The following is a 14,741-nucleotide window of genomic DNA, read 5'->3' on the forward strand; positions in this document are numbered from 1 at the left end:
ATAGCTAAATGTTTTGTCTTTCTGTAGCCTTTACTTTAGTATTAAAGCAGTACTTATCCTGTGGCCATTAGCCTTAAGGAAGTACTCCTCTTTTGCAGGGACAAAAGAAGTCTGGGGGCTAATGCTTTGTCTCTTTGAGCATGCTTGGTAGCAAATGTCAGCATGTTGCCAACTGATACTCAATCCATACACTACTTCTATATACACAGTTTTGCATGCACAATTTTTTTGGTCATAACTGGATGGATTTTCAGCTCTACCATAGTATTGATAAACTCAAGTAGAGTTTTTGGTGAAATAGGTGAATGTGTGTTTTTAATTTACAATTAAATTGAGTTTTCAAGTATAAGTGTGTTTGTGCGTGGGTGCGTGCATGTAGAAAGGAAAAACCAAGTCAGCAAAACTCAATTTAAGAGGGGAAAAAAAAAAAAAAAAAAAATCAAACTAAATAAACTTTAGAAGTTCTGAATTCTCTAAATTAAAAACAATGCTGTGGGCTAGTTTTAGTCTGAAGCCTGTCTCAAAAGAACAAATTAGCTTAGTGGTTAGCTGTTATTTTGGAGCTCTCATGGAACATATGCAAATATGTGGTCTTTGATCAATCACTTGACAAGTGAATAAGATACACAAGACTAGATGCGACTCAAATATTGCAGTCTGCAAAGCATTAGCGTTACCATTGCTTATGCCAGCTTCAAAACATTGAGGAGTACTTACTGGGAAATGGATTAGAGGGACTGTCAAAAGCACAGCAAACAGTATGGCTACTTTAACAGTCATGATGACAGGATCATGGGGCAGGTACCTGCTGTAACCTTGCAGCAATTCAGAGTCCACTTTGTCTAAAAAACAGAAAAATTAATTGCTTTGTTAACGATTTGAGAACTACAATAATTAGCAATGCATATTAAGCTTACATTCCAATGGATCTATATGCTTGTGACTGATGCAGAGTTGAGGGGGGTTGCAGAAATGCGTCACTTTTGCATTACTGATACACCAGGATACATAACCTTGAGAAAACCAAAAAAACTTCAGGAGGTAAGTCTCTGTAGAGACTCAGCTGAAGACAAAGTTCTCAAAAAAGATACAAATATAAAGGAGAAAGCATTAAAAAGAAAGATGATGGGACATGAAGCCAAGTACACAGTTCTGTAAAACTTGGTCTATGTGTCTGAAACAGCCAACGCTAGATTCTTTTGGTTCAAGTAGAAGCCAGAAACAAATTAATTGTGATAAATCGGCTGAATTGCATTTCCTTTTTTATTTTTTCCCCCCAGAAACATTAAGTGATAGCCAAGGTAAAATTTCATTATTTGAAAGAAAAGCTGCAATTCTAATTTAAAGGAAGAAAAAAATGTTTAAAACTACACTAGCGTATGTGCTTTTACTGATGATAGCAATATACTGCTGGATGACATAGAGAAGGGTAACTAGCATCAGCTATACTTCTAAAAGATATTTCTTATTACAAAAAAAAGCCAACAAAACACACCTAAATGATTGACAATTGAGACTGATTTTTTCCCTATGCCTATGAGTAGACAAGTGCAACAGAAGGACACCTGAAGGCTGTTGGTCTGGATTCGTACAGCACCCAGGGAATAACAGCAGACTGTGCTGGCAACACACCCAACAAGGCCAAATGCTTTCACTTGACAGCTCTGGTTTCTTCAGCAGTAAGAATCTCATGTGGTCTCCACCACATGCATATTTAGCTTTACAAAACTGGCCATTCTGGAATTACTATAGTACCATAGTCCATGGACACACCATCACAAGCATTACTTGTGTACTATTCAAGGCAGAAGTGGGGCAAGAAGTGATGAATCCTTTACCTTTTGCCCTGCTAAGAGGAAAATTTTCCTAAGGTAACAGCAAAAGTCAGAGCCCTGAAAAGTAGTCTGCTATCCTGACTTTTTTTTTTTTTTAGCATACCTTAACTCAATGTTTTTTTTGGACCTCATAATGGACCAAAATTTCCACCAAAATCCAGTCGCCCTATGAAGTTTCAAATTCACAGAGAACAGAATCAACCATCTGAACCACAGAAAGATGAAGCATGTCTCATTTCAAAGAGGGAACTCTTTTTTTTTTTTTTGTTTTCAATTTAAAATAAAATGTTTTACATTTTCTCGGACTGGTGTTTTAGGAACAGGGAACAGATTCTCTCCATTTAAAGAAATAAGTTAATTAAACAAGACAACCAAAAAGTGAAAAAGGAGGAGCAGCTTACAAGGGGGAGAAATCTCTTACAGACATCCACTGTTGGTTCCAGTGTTTTAGGCTCTTGAGTCTAAGAGTTACTAAAAGAAACCACTAGAAGACTATGGTCAAGACAGGGTCTTGTCCCAAAGAAATCATGACAGTCAAGCTAACAGGAACTGGGATGGTTTCTAGGACTACCACTGTTTTAGCTTTTTTCCCCTTCCCCCCCCCCCCCCCCCCCCCCCCCCCCGGGCCCCTTTAGAGTTGGAAGGGACCATAGAGATCATCTAGTCCAACTCCCCTGCTGAAGCAGGATTGCTTAGAGAATGCTACTCAGGACTGCATCCAGGCGGGTCTTGAAAATGTCCAAAGAAGGGGACCCCACAACCTCCCTGGGCAGCCTGTTCCAGGGCTCTGTCACCCTCACCGTGAAGAAATTCTCTCTCATATTTGAGTGGAACCTCCTATGTTCCAACTTGTGCCCATAATGTTTTCATGTGCCCACTTAAATGTGCCGCTGAATTTTTTCAGGCAGTTATGGTCAGACATACACTTGTACTTGGGTGGAAAAAAAGTGCAAAATTCCCTAGAAATCTGGAATTGTTAGCTGCTGAAAGCCAATATTCTTGGTGCTTTGTCAAACACTATCTCAACCCCGCGATCAAGAAATACAAAACACTGAAAGGAGAGGAAATCCTAATTGGAACACTTTTGTCTTACTGCCTTGCTGTCCCTTATAAGAATTTTTATTCATTCCAATCAAATCAAGTTAGCATGTGATCATCTCATAAAAAGGGCAAGTTTTCAGAAGACATTAGAAGAATCCTCATAGATGACTGTGATGCATTTACATGACAGCATTTGTACGAAACTACTCCAGAAGACTAATCGCCAAGTAGAGGTGATTCAATTTGACAGTGTGTGCTATGTGAGCAAAACACACCATAACACAAATTTACAGCAGGATACACAGAGCCAAATGGCGTTTCTTAGAAAAGGCGTCACACTGTGATGACAGCGTCATGACTTAACATGACAGAGTACTAAAATTGCTGTATGCAATAGACACTCACCTACTTCTGCCAAGGTTACGACAGACCCTTAAAAAAAGGCCACTGTGTAGGTAAGGGGCCTGAAATCTGTGTACTTGGGAAATGCAAGAATACCAGACAGACGAAGTCCTCTATGTTAAAACTCAACAAAAAAACTGTACTCAGGAGTATTCAAAAATCCAAATGTATTAAAGTTACTAGATTTGTACTGAAGCACATTGCCATGTAAACCCTACAGCAAATGAAAATGTAAGATGTCTGCAGAATTTGGCAGGGCAAGTGCCATAACCCACCCACTTTTCTGTTTGGTAAATAAAAAGGTATATTTACTTTATCAACCATTATGTCAACATCATCTCTAAGAAATGTGCATTTCTTGGTTCAGTGCAAGTATCAAACAGGCATCAACTCTGGGTCAGGAAATGCATGCAACACAAATTACTGAAGATCAGAAGTATGTGCTAGGAAGCCCAACTCAAAGCTCATCCTTTTAAATTTTTAAATCCTTCCCTAGTCTTTTGCCATTGCCCTCCACTAGATAGGTGATTTCTCCAATTCAGACCTGCTGATTTTCTTATGTTCCTTGTAATTTTTTTTCTGGAGTCCTCTAGTTTGTCTTTATATAACACATAAACAAAGGTATAATGAAGAAGTAACTTTGTGCAATCCTTTAAGACAAAGCTTTTCTAAACTGCACGATTCATGGGAAAAAAAAATTTCCCACTTCCAGCAGAAATAGCTAGGGTTAGTTCCAATTAATTTGTAAAAATACAAAACCAAAAGAAAGCCACCATACATGCATCATACCCAAGCTGTATGGGACAGGGAAAACATGCTGCAGACCTTCATGCCTACCGAACGTTAGGGCTGGCTTGCTGTGAAATTCCTCTCATAAAAGGCAACTGCCTCAGAGCTCCTTAGAGGCTACAAATCAAATGTGCTGGAATATCACAGGGTTAATAAATGATAAACGTTGTTAGAAGATAGAGCCTTAGAACAGACCTTTCAGACTTGTTGTACAAGCAGACTATTATCAGATGTCAAAATTTCTCACAGACCATGATAAATCCGTTCGCAGCTTTTAAATGAAAATATTACAAGGTCCAACACCTAGTGGCAATCAGTAGTCTAATTACACAGCATTAGACAACATCAATAGATCATCAGCTGCCGTGCCAGCTATCACTGGTACGTGATACGTACCAGTATCTTGTCTGTATAGCATTTGAGTGCATAACCCCTGCTAAGTTTAGGTACATTACACACTGAGAAGTCAATCAGACTGTAATACTCTGCAGCGTTAGGCATATTCTTAAAAGTCTCCAGGAACAAGATTTCTGAGGATTCAAGCGTATCAATGCCCAAACAAGCCTGAAGTACTCCAGACAGAATGCATTTATCATTTGTTATTAGTCTTTGTTCTAAAGAATACTTGAAGAATATACTTACCATAAAACGTCAGGTATCCAAACAGGGCAGAAACCAAGTAAATCAGGAAACTCAGACCAATTCCTGTGACAGTTACATTCTGCATTCTACTTTTGGATGGACTAAAACATAAAAAAATCCTCAGAAAATTAGTGTTGCTTAATATGTATTGTGGACTATTAAACACAAAGCAATCTACATTAAAAACCAAACACACACACACACACACACACAAACAAAACCAAACACGAAACTGCAGCTTACCTTTCATAAGAAAGCACCCATTTAATTTCTGGCCAGAGTATTCGCTAAGGTCTGTGCTGTCACTGACATTTAGGGGTTTTTAAAGTATTTTTAATCTGGTAATTAAAGGGCACTTTTCATGCAGACAACTAACATTGTCCCTGTCTTGTAGGGAATTTAGATATACCACAGTTATTTTTTTAAATCAAAATTTTGATTTATACAGGATGATACATATTCAGAGCCAGGAACAGAACCTGGGTCAAAACAACCTACCGAATCAGATGTGGCCAAATGCAGATTCAGTTACAGCAATAAAAATTAACTAGAAGTACCTTAGCAAATGATCTTTTTTCTCCAGATTGTCCAGGCCAGGACAATGTGCTGACATTGATGATGGAACCATATTTGCTACTTTTGTCTCCTGTAAGAGGAAAAGCCAGTACAGACTATAGCTGTACATTTCCCCAAAACATGAGAGCTACTTAGTTTGCATTGTTTGATGGCACTGACTTGAAAATAAAAAATTCTCAAGATTAATTTAGGGAAAATATTACAGAAATACTGTAATTATATTTTAATATTGCATGTGTTTTCATACATTACCTTCGGAGCTCACAGTAGATGGGTAAGACTGAGGTATGGCAGAGAAAAGAGAAGGCCATAGTTGGTATTGCATAAGCACTCTACAATAGAAGAGAAACATCTTGTAGGTTTGTTTGTTATTACAGATGGCAGGAAAAGTATCTGGATGAATTCAGAATTCAGTCCAAGCGGTGGAAATTAGTGGAACTCTTTCCACAATAATGCTTTGAGATAAAGCTCCACAACACAGAATGGCGTCTCTGAATCATTCCATGAAAAATGGACCTTTTCAACTAGTGTCTCTTCAAGTGGTGGTAATAGCTTGCCATTTCATGATCAGGAAGGGTCATGCTGTCTGTAAGCCAACAACTGAAAGATTCTTTTTTGGCTATATTGAGGCCAAGTACTTACCTAAAGAGAGCAGGATTTGGCCCCCAGTAAGCGTATCATTCATGAAATTTTCTAACAAGTCTTCTAAATTCTAATATCCATAGCTACCTCTCAAATTACTGATTCCTTCATCCTGACTTCACTATTTTCTTACTACTCCTTCGCAAAAATTTGGATACAGCATCCAGAAAATATTACATGCTTTGGCATCTAAAGTTTTAGGATAGTTATGTAATTAAAGTTGCAACCACACAATTAATGGTATATTATTCCAAAAATTTGTAATAGAAGAGATGAATCATCTAGTATAGCTTACTTCAATTGCCAAGTGGAACAAGCTGAACTGCAACAAACACTTTTGTGCTGACATAATCAGGCCCATACTGGTAAAAATATGCCACTTTCTACTGATAAAATGAAAATGGAAGAAGAAGCAGATATGAGTCCCAAGATTCTTCAAAGCACAAAAGGCCAGAATCTCACAATAGATGTTTCTGGTCAAAGCAAAATTTCTTCTTTGGTCTACAGGTAACATTTGTCTCATGTTTACATTGCACAAGCTCTTCCCCCCCCCCCCCCCCCGCCTTTTTCTTGGGGGTGGATTTTGTTTTTTCAGACAAATGCAACTGTGTCCATCCTAAATTCCATGTTACAGGCCTGTCCCAGAATTGTTCTTCCCTTTTTCCCCTTACTCTTCACATTGAAGAGACTAGAGTTCTACAGGGTATTTCCTCTCCTACAAGCCTTGATGGGTGGTGACATGATTTAAATGCCACATTAATTAACAAATACCAGAGCCGGCATCCAGCAAAACACATAGGATTGCATTTGGTCTGAAGACTTAGCTTCAGGTAAGAAAAAAACTACAGTTAGGTCCAGGCAGTTTCAGGAAACCCATTCTACCTCACAAGGAACTAAAAGTGTGCATACAGCCAAGTGGCACTGACTTCCAGCCCAAGGCATATTAAGGTGGCTTGATCTGACTTCATCGTGAGGCTGATCACCACTGCATCTGTTATACTTTGGTCATATTTGCAAAATATTTTCATAAACGCTAACTTGGACAGCCAGCCTCCACATAAAAAAGAAAGACTGGGCGAGCGAGTGAGACTGGGTAACACTTGGCAACAGGTATAGGAAATATTTCAACAGCCTATAACTACTTTTACAGAAGAATAGCTTACCCTGGCTAGAGTTTAAACCCCAATTCTTTAAAAACCACACCCCCCCTTTAAGTTTGCGTATTGTTAATAGAGATTACCTCTTTTGAAAGATGAAAGAGTTTTGCTTTACAATCCCCAGTCGAATTTGAAACCTGTAAGACATACATGCAAAAAAATGGCACAATGAAAGAATAAGCCCAAACCACAGACATGAAACTTTTTAGTTTCTGTTATGATTAAGAAGGAATTTAAATTACAAGTCATTCTGAAAGTGCTAATGTAAAAAAGGCATTACAGTTACTAATAAAATTAGAAGAACTTCAAAAGAGCACGGACTTTACCTGTAAAGTCTCTATGGCACTATTTAGAGGTAGAGGACAAGGGATTGACCATTTTTTTATCATAACCTGCAAAGACAGCACATTTAATCCATGAACGATACCCTAAAAATGAGTTTAAATTTAGATATACGTAGCTAAAACATCAGACTGTCGGTATACAAAGCAGGGAGTGAGGCCCATAATAAATTAACAGGCTTGACTGGGAGATAGTTAGGCCACAAGGAGACTTGACAGCAAAACTTGTCAGTGCCATTCCGTACAGCTGCTTCCTATGCACAGCTGGCAGCCTTATGGTGTGCCTGTCTGGAGGTAGTGCACTGAAATGAGCTCTGACATGAACTGAAATACAACCAGTGCGCCACAGTCTCTCTCTCTGTGCTCCACGCTAACTGCCACATAGAATAGCTGCTGTGTTAGCTATCCCAGGCTCTTTCCCTAAGTAGACAAGCCCTTAACAGAGATAGAGCAGAGCCTAGGGCTAATCTTAAAAGGCAGAAACATATGGTTTGGACTAGAAAGCAAACGAAAAACAATAAATGCAATTATTGTCCCAGAATGTCATTGGGGCTTTAGCTACACCCTGCTGGTTTAGGGACTGCCAAGGAACAGGGCTGAAAATCAAAAGGAAATTAAAATAAGAAGTGTTACCTCCTTTTTCAGGAGCCTAGTTTAAAATGATAGTTGCATTGCTCTCCTCACCCTAATTAATTTCCTATTGTAGTTGTCTGGCTTTAGAGGTTATAATTCTTTTGAAGCCTAGAGCAAATAATTAAAAACTTTAATTAAAGACTCGGATTCATAAGAAGAATAACATGGAAGAGAGTGCTTCCCCTGGCTCAGAAAAATACTTTTTGCTTGCAGCCAAGTTATTTTTCCCAGAGGAAATGCTCCCTCTTCTCACCAGTGCCAGGAGAAGCAAACAAATGCTACCTCCAGACAAAATGTGGGGAAAGGAAACTGTGGGTACACATCACGCTGAGTCCACTGTGGCAATAATGCACAACAAAGAACAACTCACAACTCAAGGCATGGAACTAGGTAGTAGCTTGCTCAACAGCAGTCTGCAAACTTTGTGAACAAGGATTATCAATGGAAACCCTCCAAGTATATTTCCAACACTAAACTAGCACTGCTTTATACCAGGAGATCCGTTCTTACCTGCTTATTGATTAGCTAAACTGCCTCCCTCTATGCAAGGTGAACTGCAACCTCATCTGAGGAAGGGTCTAAGAAGGGACAAGAACATGCTGGTAGTACGTCAAGAAGTTCAACCAAAGAGCCAGCAAAGGAGGAGGAGGAAAGGACCAAACACTAAAATATAACTTGGCCCTGTGCTGTACATATGCATGACTCCGCCATAGGTCACCTCTGCTTCATCTCCTTTTTGTGCAGTGAGAAGCCATGAGCTGAGACACAGATGCAGACTGCTGCTGCTGCAGGACCAGAACTGAAGCCAGCTGAAGACATTTATGAGGCTGAACGTCATTTTTAACAAGGAGATCTCTGTATTTAAAGGTACCCAGACATGGAAAATGAAGGAGACATTTGAAGGCTCCAAAGCGGAAGGCTTTGTGGGAGCTCTGGCTAAGGTTGGAACAGGCTTCCTGAGCAATGAAAAGGGGAATGAAGCTAAAGTGCAAGCTTTGGGGAATATTGGGGACAGGGTTTCCTGCAAGCTAAAGAGCAAAGATATATATAAACATTGCAGAGGGAGGACAATACAAGCCAAACCTAAAAAGCTGAAGAACATTTTTTCTAAAATGAAATTAATACAGATTAAGAACAGATTAAAATGGAAACAAAAGATGGCAAAATAAAATACACTATGTGCATTCAAAATCTGTAATTATATTTCCCACCTGCTTAATTATTCAAATGTGTTTGAATAGGGTTTCCAACTCTAGTCTGCTCTGTATTTCTAATGAGGTCCCAGCAACAGGAAGAGATTTTTAAGTTGGCAGCACAGCCCAGTTAGCTGAGCAGTTATGGAGACAGCACAATCTTTCTCTGGAACTTTAAGCCTATTTCATATAAACGCTGTCTTTCGAGTATAACAAACATTTGGTTTTAAGTGAAAAAACCTAAAACCTGAAGAGAGGTTCCAGTGGAAATAGGGTATTTTAAATCCCACAACAAAAACATTGCTAAAAAACAAAAGTTAGAGGCTCAAACTGTTATAATATTCTGTGATGCTGTTCTTTGTATCCTGCGGAGGGAAAACAGGAATCCCTTTATTCCAGCAGTACTGGCCGCACTCAGCAAAGAGGGGATCTCTGTGCATAACATCATTCATTACATATGGCAGGTTCCCAATCTGCATCACATTTTGTTCTGGGAACATAAACAAGAGATTTAGAAAAACACCATCAGGAATCATTAACATCTTTGTTGAACAAGCTAGCAATAGGGCTGTCTCCACAAAAAAGAGAAATCTGTCTTTACTCCTCACCAATATTCAATATAGCAAGAGGGGAGGCAATTAAAAAAAAAAAAAAGTTTAACGATCACATTTAATTTCCTTTCACTTAGGATTCAAGTCAGGAAAGTATTCAACAACCAGAAACAAAAGTGCTCAGGACCTCACAGAATACGGCTTTGAATGAACAGTTACATATATTTGTTCTTCTCCCATATCAGCTCACCTCAGCGTTTTCACTTTTTTCCAGAGGACTATAACCAGTATTTAACTTTAAAGAAGAAAGATACTGAAGCACAGGAAGGAGATATGTGCCCTGCCAAAGCCCCACAGCAGAGCACAGCGCACAAAGAGTAGTCTCTAGACCTTTGCTCAGTGCGCCCGCTACACCATACTGACCAAGGTACTATAGACAGCATATGTCTATCTTTTCTGCAGGCTGTATTAAAACTGCAGCTTGCTGGCAAAAAGCTGAACAGATGGTATACACTTGAAAATGCACAGAATTGTTGTATATGCAAAATATAATTGTATTACTTCCATATGACTAACGTAGTTTTCTCCTGGAACAAATTAAAACGTATCTGCTATACAGAAATTAACATTGTGCAAACTAAAACACCATTTCAACAGCACATATCACCCACTTCAAAGCCATTAGATATGAAAACTAAACCGCAGCTAATGCCTTTGAGTTTCAGTGTCTAAAGAAGTTGGAGAAAATATTCTGTGAGGAATATTAGTTTTCTTTAAATATCTGTAATGGCTTTTAAAAATTGTGACCTCAGATTTACTGTGGGTTCTTTTTTGTCACTTAACAACAAAAAGCATGCAAACATAATAATTTCGTAAGAAATCCAGTAGCATTCATTTATACTTTCTACCTACTTTTTTGACAGAGAATCAAAACTAAACCCTAGCTTAAATCATCCCAGCTTGACATGTCTGCACGCAAGTCTTCCTCACACACTTGCCTCTTTTGAGTCCAAAACTGTTTTTGAATGCATCCACCCATTACAACAGCTTTCTCCAGATATGTATACACAGTCCCATTGAAATCCAGGAGATGAACTTGTTTTAAAACTCTTGCAACTACCTTCAGCCAAAGGCCTATTTCAGCAGGCCTCTTTTTTTTTTTTTTAAGATAAATTTTAGGAGAGAGGTCAAAAGGTAAGGTAATTTATAAATATTACAAATGAATTTCCATTAGCTCTGGAGAAGCTGTGGCTGCTTCTCAATGCTCAGCTTAGGAAGTATTCTTCCCAAGGTCCTACAAACTGCAAGTTCCCCAGGGATACCCAAGGGAGATGTTTTGACAGCTTTGAAGTTTGGTTTTATCACATGGTTTAGTTCCTAATGGATTGCCTTGGTCTCCTGGATGGCATGTTTGCTCAACGTGCCTTCAACTCTGTTTATCCCTTTGTAAAACAGGTATTAAATGCAAGTCAGTGCAAGCCAGAATGACAGGGAAGAGGGGGGACATTTTTCCAGGCTCCCAAATAAGATTCTTGTTTGTATACCTAGATGAAAGAGTGTGAGTTGCTTGGTTGTACTACATATTACACATGTGCATTAACACACTTTTTCCCTGTAAAAAGAAAAATAGGGCAACTTAAAGGCACATTTTCCCTCTTAGATCTGCCTAACAGGTCTCACTTTTGATATTTGGAAACATCTACTTCACAGGGGCCTTGAGAGGGTGAACATCAAGGTCAAAAACCCCCATATGGCTCAGAGAAAAGAACTTTTCCTTTCAGAGGGAAAGAAGAATAAGGTCATTGACGTATTAATGAATCTTGTAAACTGCCTTAATGAAGTTCTAGTTTTCTTTGCCTTTTTTTGAACTCTGTCACTCCATTATACACGTAAATTTAATTTATTTGGAGTATATTAAATTTTCTTCTGCACTAGTTGCAGTAAGTAATAGTTAGAAGCTAAGAAAACAGAATTCCATTCCACTACTAGAAGGGAAACAAAAGTATATGTGCCAGCTCTCTTCACTGCACCGTCAGCAAAACAAAAATATTGTTACATTTAGCAGTCCAAAAAAATAATTATTTTAAATATTTTCATATGCTTGAAAGTTCATATACATTTCCATGCCTCAGCAAAACAAATGTAATCTTTCCAAGCAAGCACATACTGAACTAAAGGAAAACTCTAAATTTCACATAAAAAGTTAAGCAGCGAGGGGAAGACAATTCATTTCAAAAAGGGCTTATGAAAACATTCAAACAATAAGAAAAAAAAGTAGATAAGCTGTGCACAGATTTTTAACTTACCACAAGAGCAAAGTACACCATAAAGAAAAATGATAAACTACTTGTGTAGCCAAGAAAGCCTGTAAAATAACAGTAAAAATAAAAGTGCATTTATAAGGAAAGTGATCCTAATGTACAGCTAAAGCTTTACATTTTAGGCATGTTTTCTATTACAGTGCTTGGTATCTGGGGCTTAGGACTCAGAATAACAACATTCCAACTGCCTGTCACAGATCATTTATGTAGTTTTGTAGGGCAGAATTAGAACTGGCTTACCACTAATGGCATGCTGTAAGTAAATGCAGCTCTTTAATGTTCTGCTGTAAAGATTTTATTTTAGTATTGCAGACAAAATACTACTGCAACCCAAGTAATAGGTTAACTAGGCAGGGCTGGAAGGCAGAACACACTACAGCAGCTTAAGTAATCCCCACCATCACCAGCCCCCTGCCAGTTAAAAAAATAAATAACCCATTAAGGTTTTAAAATCTCCAATAGTAATTGCTACTAAAGTAGAATAATATTCGCTTCTCTCCTTTAATTACTTACCAATTTTAGGAAGAAGCGCAAGGGGAAAAACAATGCAGACTGAAGTAATCAGTAACAGCAGTCTCCCATCAAGGTACCAAGACCTGTTGGAAAAATCTATTTACGATTGATACAAAGTTCAAGAGTTCTAAAAACTACGTTCTACTTTAAAACTGTGATCTTAGACAAAATAACCGCTACAACAAGAAAAATAATTTCCTGTCTCACATGCTATTTACATGAATTTGTATCCCTAGTTTCTATATTGTGACATAAAATAGAGTTCCCAGGTAACAAGGAAGCAGAGCACCATCCCATAACAAACCAGCATTGCATGCAATGCTGCATAGGCAAGTGCCTGCTGAGAAATATGCAAATCCCTGCCTTTATTCAAAGCAATGATCAGAGAGGGCAAGGGTATTTCACACTCTACGGATTTCCAAGAGAAGTACTTATACAGTACGCTACATATATCTTGGAGTACACTGAACTGCGTATTTACACAACTGGAAGAAACAGCAACGTTAATTTCCACTTACAGCTGAACTTCCCTTTTAGTTTATTACTCCTACATGACCTTAGTTCCTTACCATTTCCAAGAGATGTGAAATAGAAAGCTAAGCTACCCAACCTACTTGTTGTAAATTGTGAAATTCAGTTGTTTTCTAAACATACCAACTCTCTCTTCTGTCAAAGTTTCATTACACCTATCACCACAGGGTTCAAATAATAGAAGAAAACAAGTAAATCAACTTTCAGTTAATCTGAAATCATGTTTGCTGTCCAGAGGTGGTAAATGAAAGTACAGAAATAAAGAGGACTTTCTTATCTTTAACTCTGCACAAAGTGATCACTCATTCTTTGCATACATCCACACAAGGATTAAAGGACAGAAGGGATGGAAGTTACGATAATGAAATCTGTTATAATGTTTAAGCATAAAACTATGCATATAAAAACCTGACAACATTGTAGAGGCATTTACAATCTAAGTATCAAAATCTCATCTCCAAAGCAAGGGAAGTACAGATGGATAAGCTGTTAAGAAACAGAAACATCTTGAGGGTGGCTCCCCCTAACTTGGTAATAAGCATATTCTGTACTGATAAACATCTTGCACACCAGCCTCCAACTTTACTACCTATAAACACCTCGGCCTTTGAACTTCAAGTTTATTTAGTCCAGGATATGGTTAGCACCTAATAAACAGGCAGCACCTCAAGTTATCATAAAGAAAGTAGCGTAACACCTGTGTTAAAGAAAAATTACCATAGACATATATTAACTACTGTCATACATCATGGACAACCACTAGTGTCACTCATTTGAAAAAATATGCAATACGAACAGAGAAATTTCAAGGTTGAGGGCATCTTCATACCAAAGTAACGCTTAAGTGACAATGTCTGTATTAAAAATTACTCAAAATACATCACTCTTCAAAAAAATGTATTACTAACCTAGGTCTGCTACTGCTACAGTGAAAAAGCAACTTTGCCAAGATCAGCTCCCTGCTGTAGTATTCTTCACATTGTTATCATTCAGCGTTCATTTATTTTTAAGCTTTTTCTTTCTTTCTTTCTCATATGGTGGATGTTCAGATTAGGAGGAACAGCATCATAGCGGTAGGCAAAAGAATAATGAATGCTGCAGTACGCGTACTTGTGGCACCTCTGTTTTAAGTCTCTCAATTGTAAGGATGCAGCAAACCCACAGCTGCCATTGTAGCTCACAAGCTCAGCAGGACAGAGAAAAAAAATTATTTTTGTTACTTTAAAGCAAATGAAAAACCATTTGGGAGGGAAGGAGGGAAGAAAAGAGAGAGGAAAACTGCAACGATGTGACGAGAAGGAGAAAAAATTTTGTAAACTGCTGCATTTTGGAATACCGATTCTTTTATTTAAAATAATCTCAAAAAACTGAATAGTGGACCATTTACAGTTATCAAAAAACATGTCCATTCTTTCTCAAAATACTGCTGTTCCAAATGCAGAATAGATGTTTTGATATTGCCTTTAAAATCAGTTTGATCTGCAAATTTAATCCTGTATGATGAAAGCGTTCCAAATATGAAATATGGCATATAAATCGTTGACTCTACTGAAAATGCTTTGGCATGCAGATGT

At 38.1% G+C, this 14,741-nt stretch overlaps 1 protein-coding gene across 1 annotated transcript in view; it reads right to left on the minus strand.

Moving 5' to 3' along the window:
- The window catches only part of SLC38A6 (solute carrier family 38 member 6), a 45,346-nt gene that overhangs the window by 7,396 nt on the left and 23,209 nt on the right, over positions 1 to 14,741 (minus strand). Inside the window, exons 7-13 of the mRNA XM_074149126.1 lie at positions 12,637 to 12,719; positions 12,109 to 12,167; positions 7,411 to 7,476; positions 7,168 to 7,221; positions 5,538 to 5,617; positions 4,710 to 4,810; positions 718 to 842 (exon numbers count right to left, since the gene is read on the minus strand). Of these exons, the coding sequence (XP_074005227.1) occupies positions 718 to 842; positions 4,710 to 4,810; positions 5,538 to 5,617; positions 7,168 to 7,221; positions 7,411 to 7,476; positions 12,109 to 12,167; positions 12,637 to 12,719 (568 nt within the window). The remainder of the gene's footprint in view (positions 1 to 717; positions 843 to 4,709; positions 4,811 to 5,537; positions 5,618 to 7,167; positions 7,222 to 7,410; positions 7,477 to 12,108; positions 12,168 to 12,636; positions 12,720 to 14,741) is intronic.

This window comes from Numenius arquata, chromosome 6, assembly GCF_964106895.1.
Source record: "Numenius arquata chromosome 6, bNumArq3.hap1.1, whole genome shotgun sequence".
Lineage (NCBI taxonomy): Eukaryota > Metazoa > Chordata > Aves > Charadriiformes > Scolopacidae > Numenius > Numenius arquata.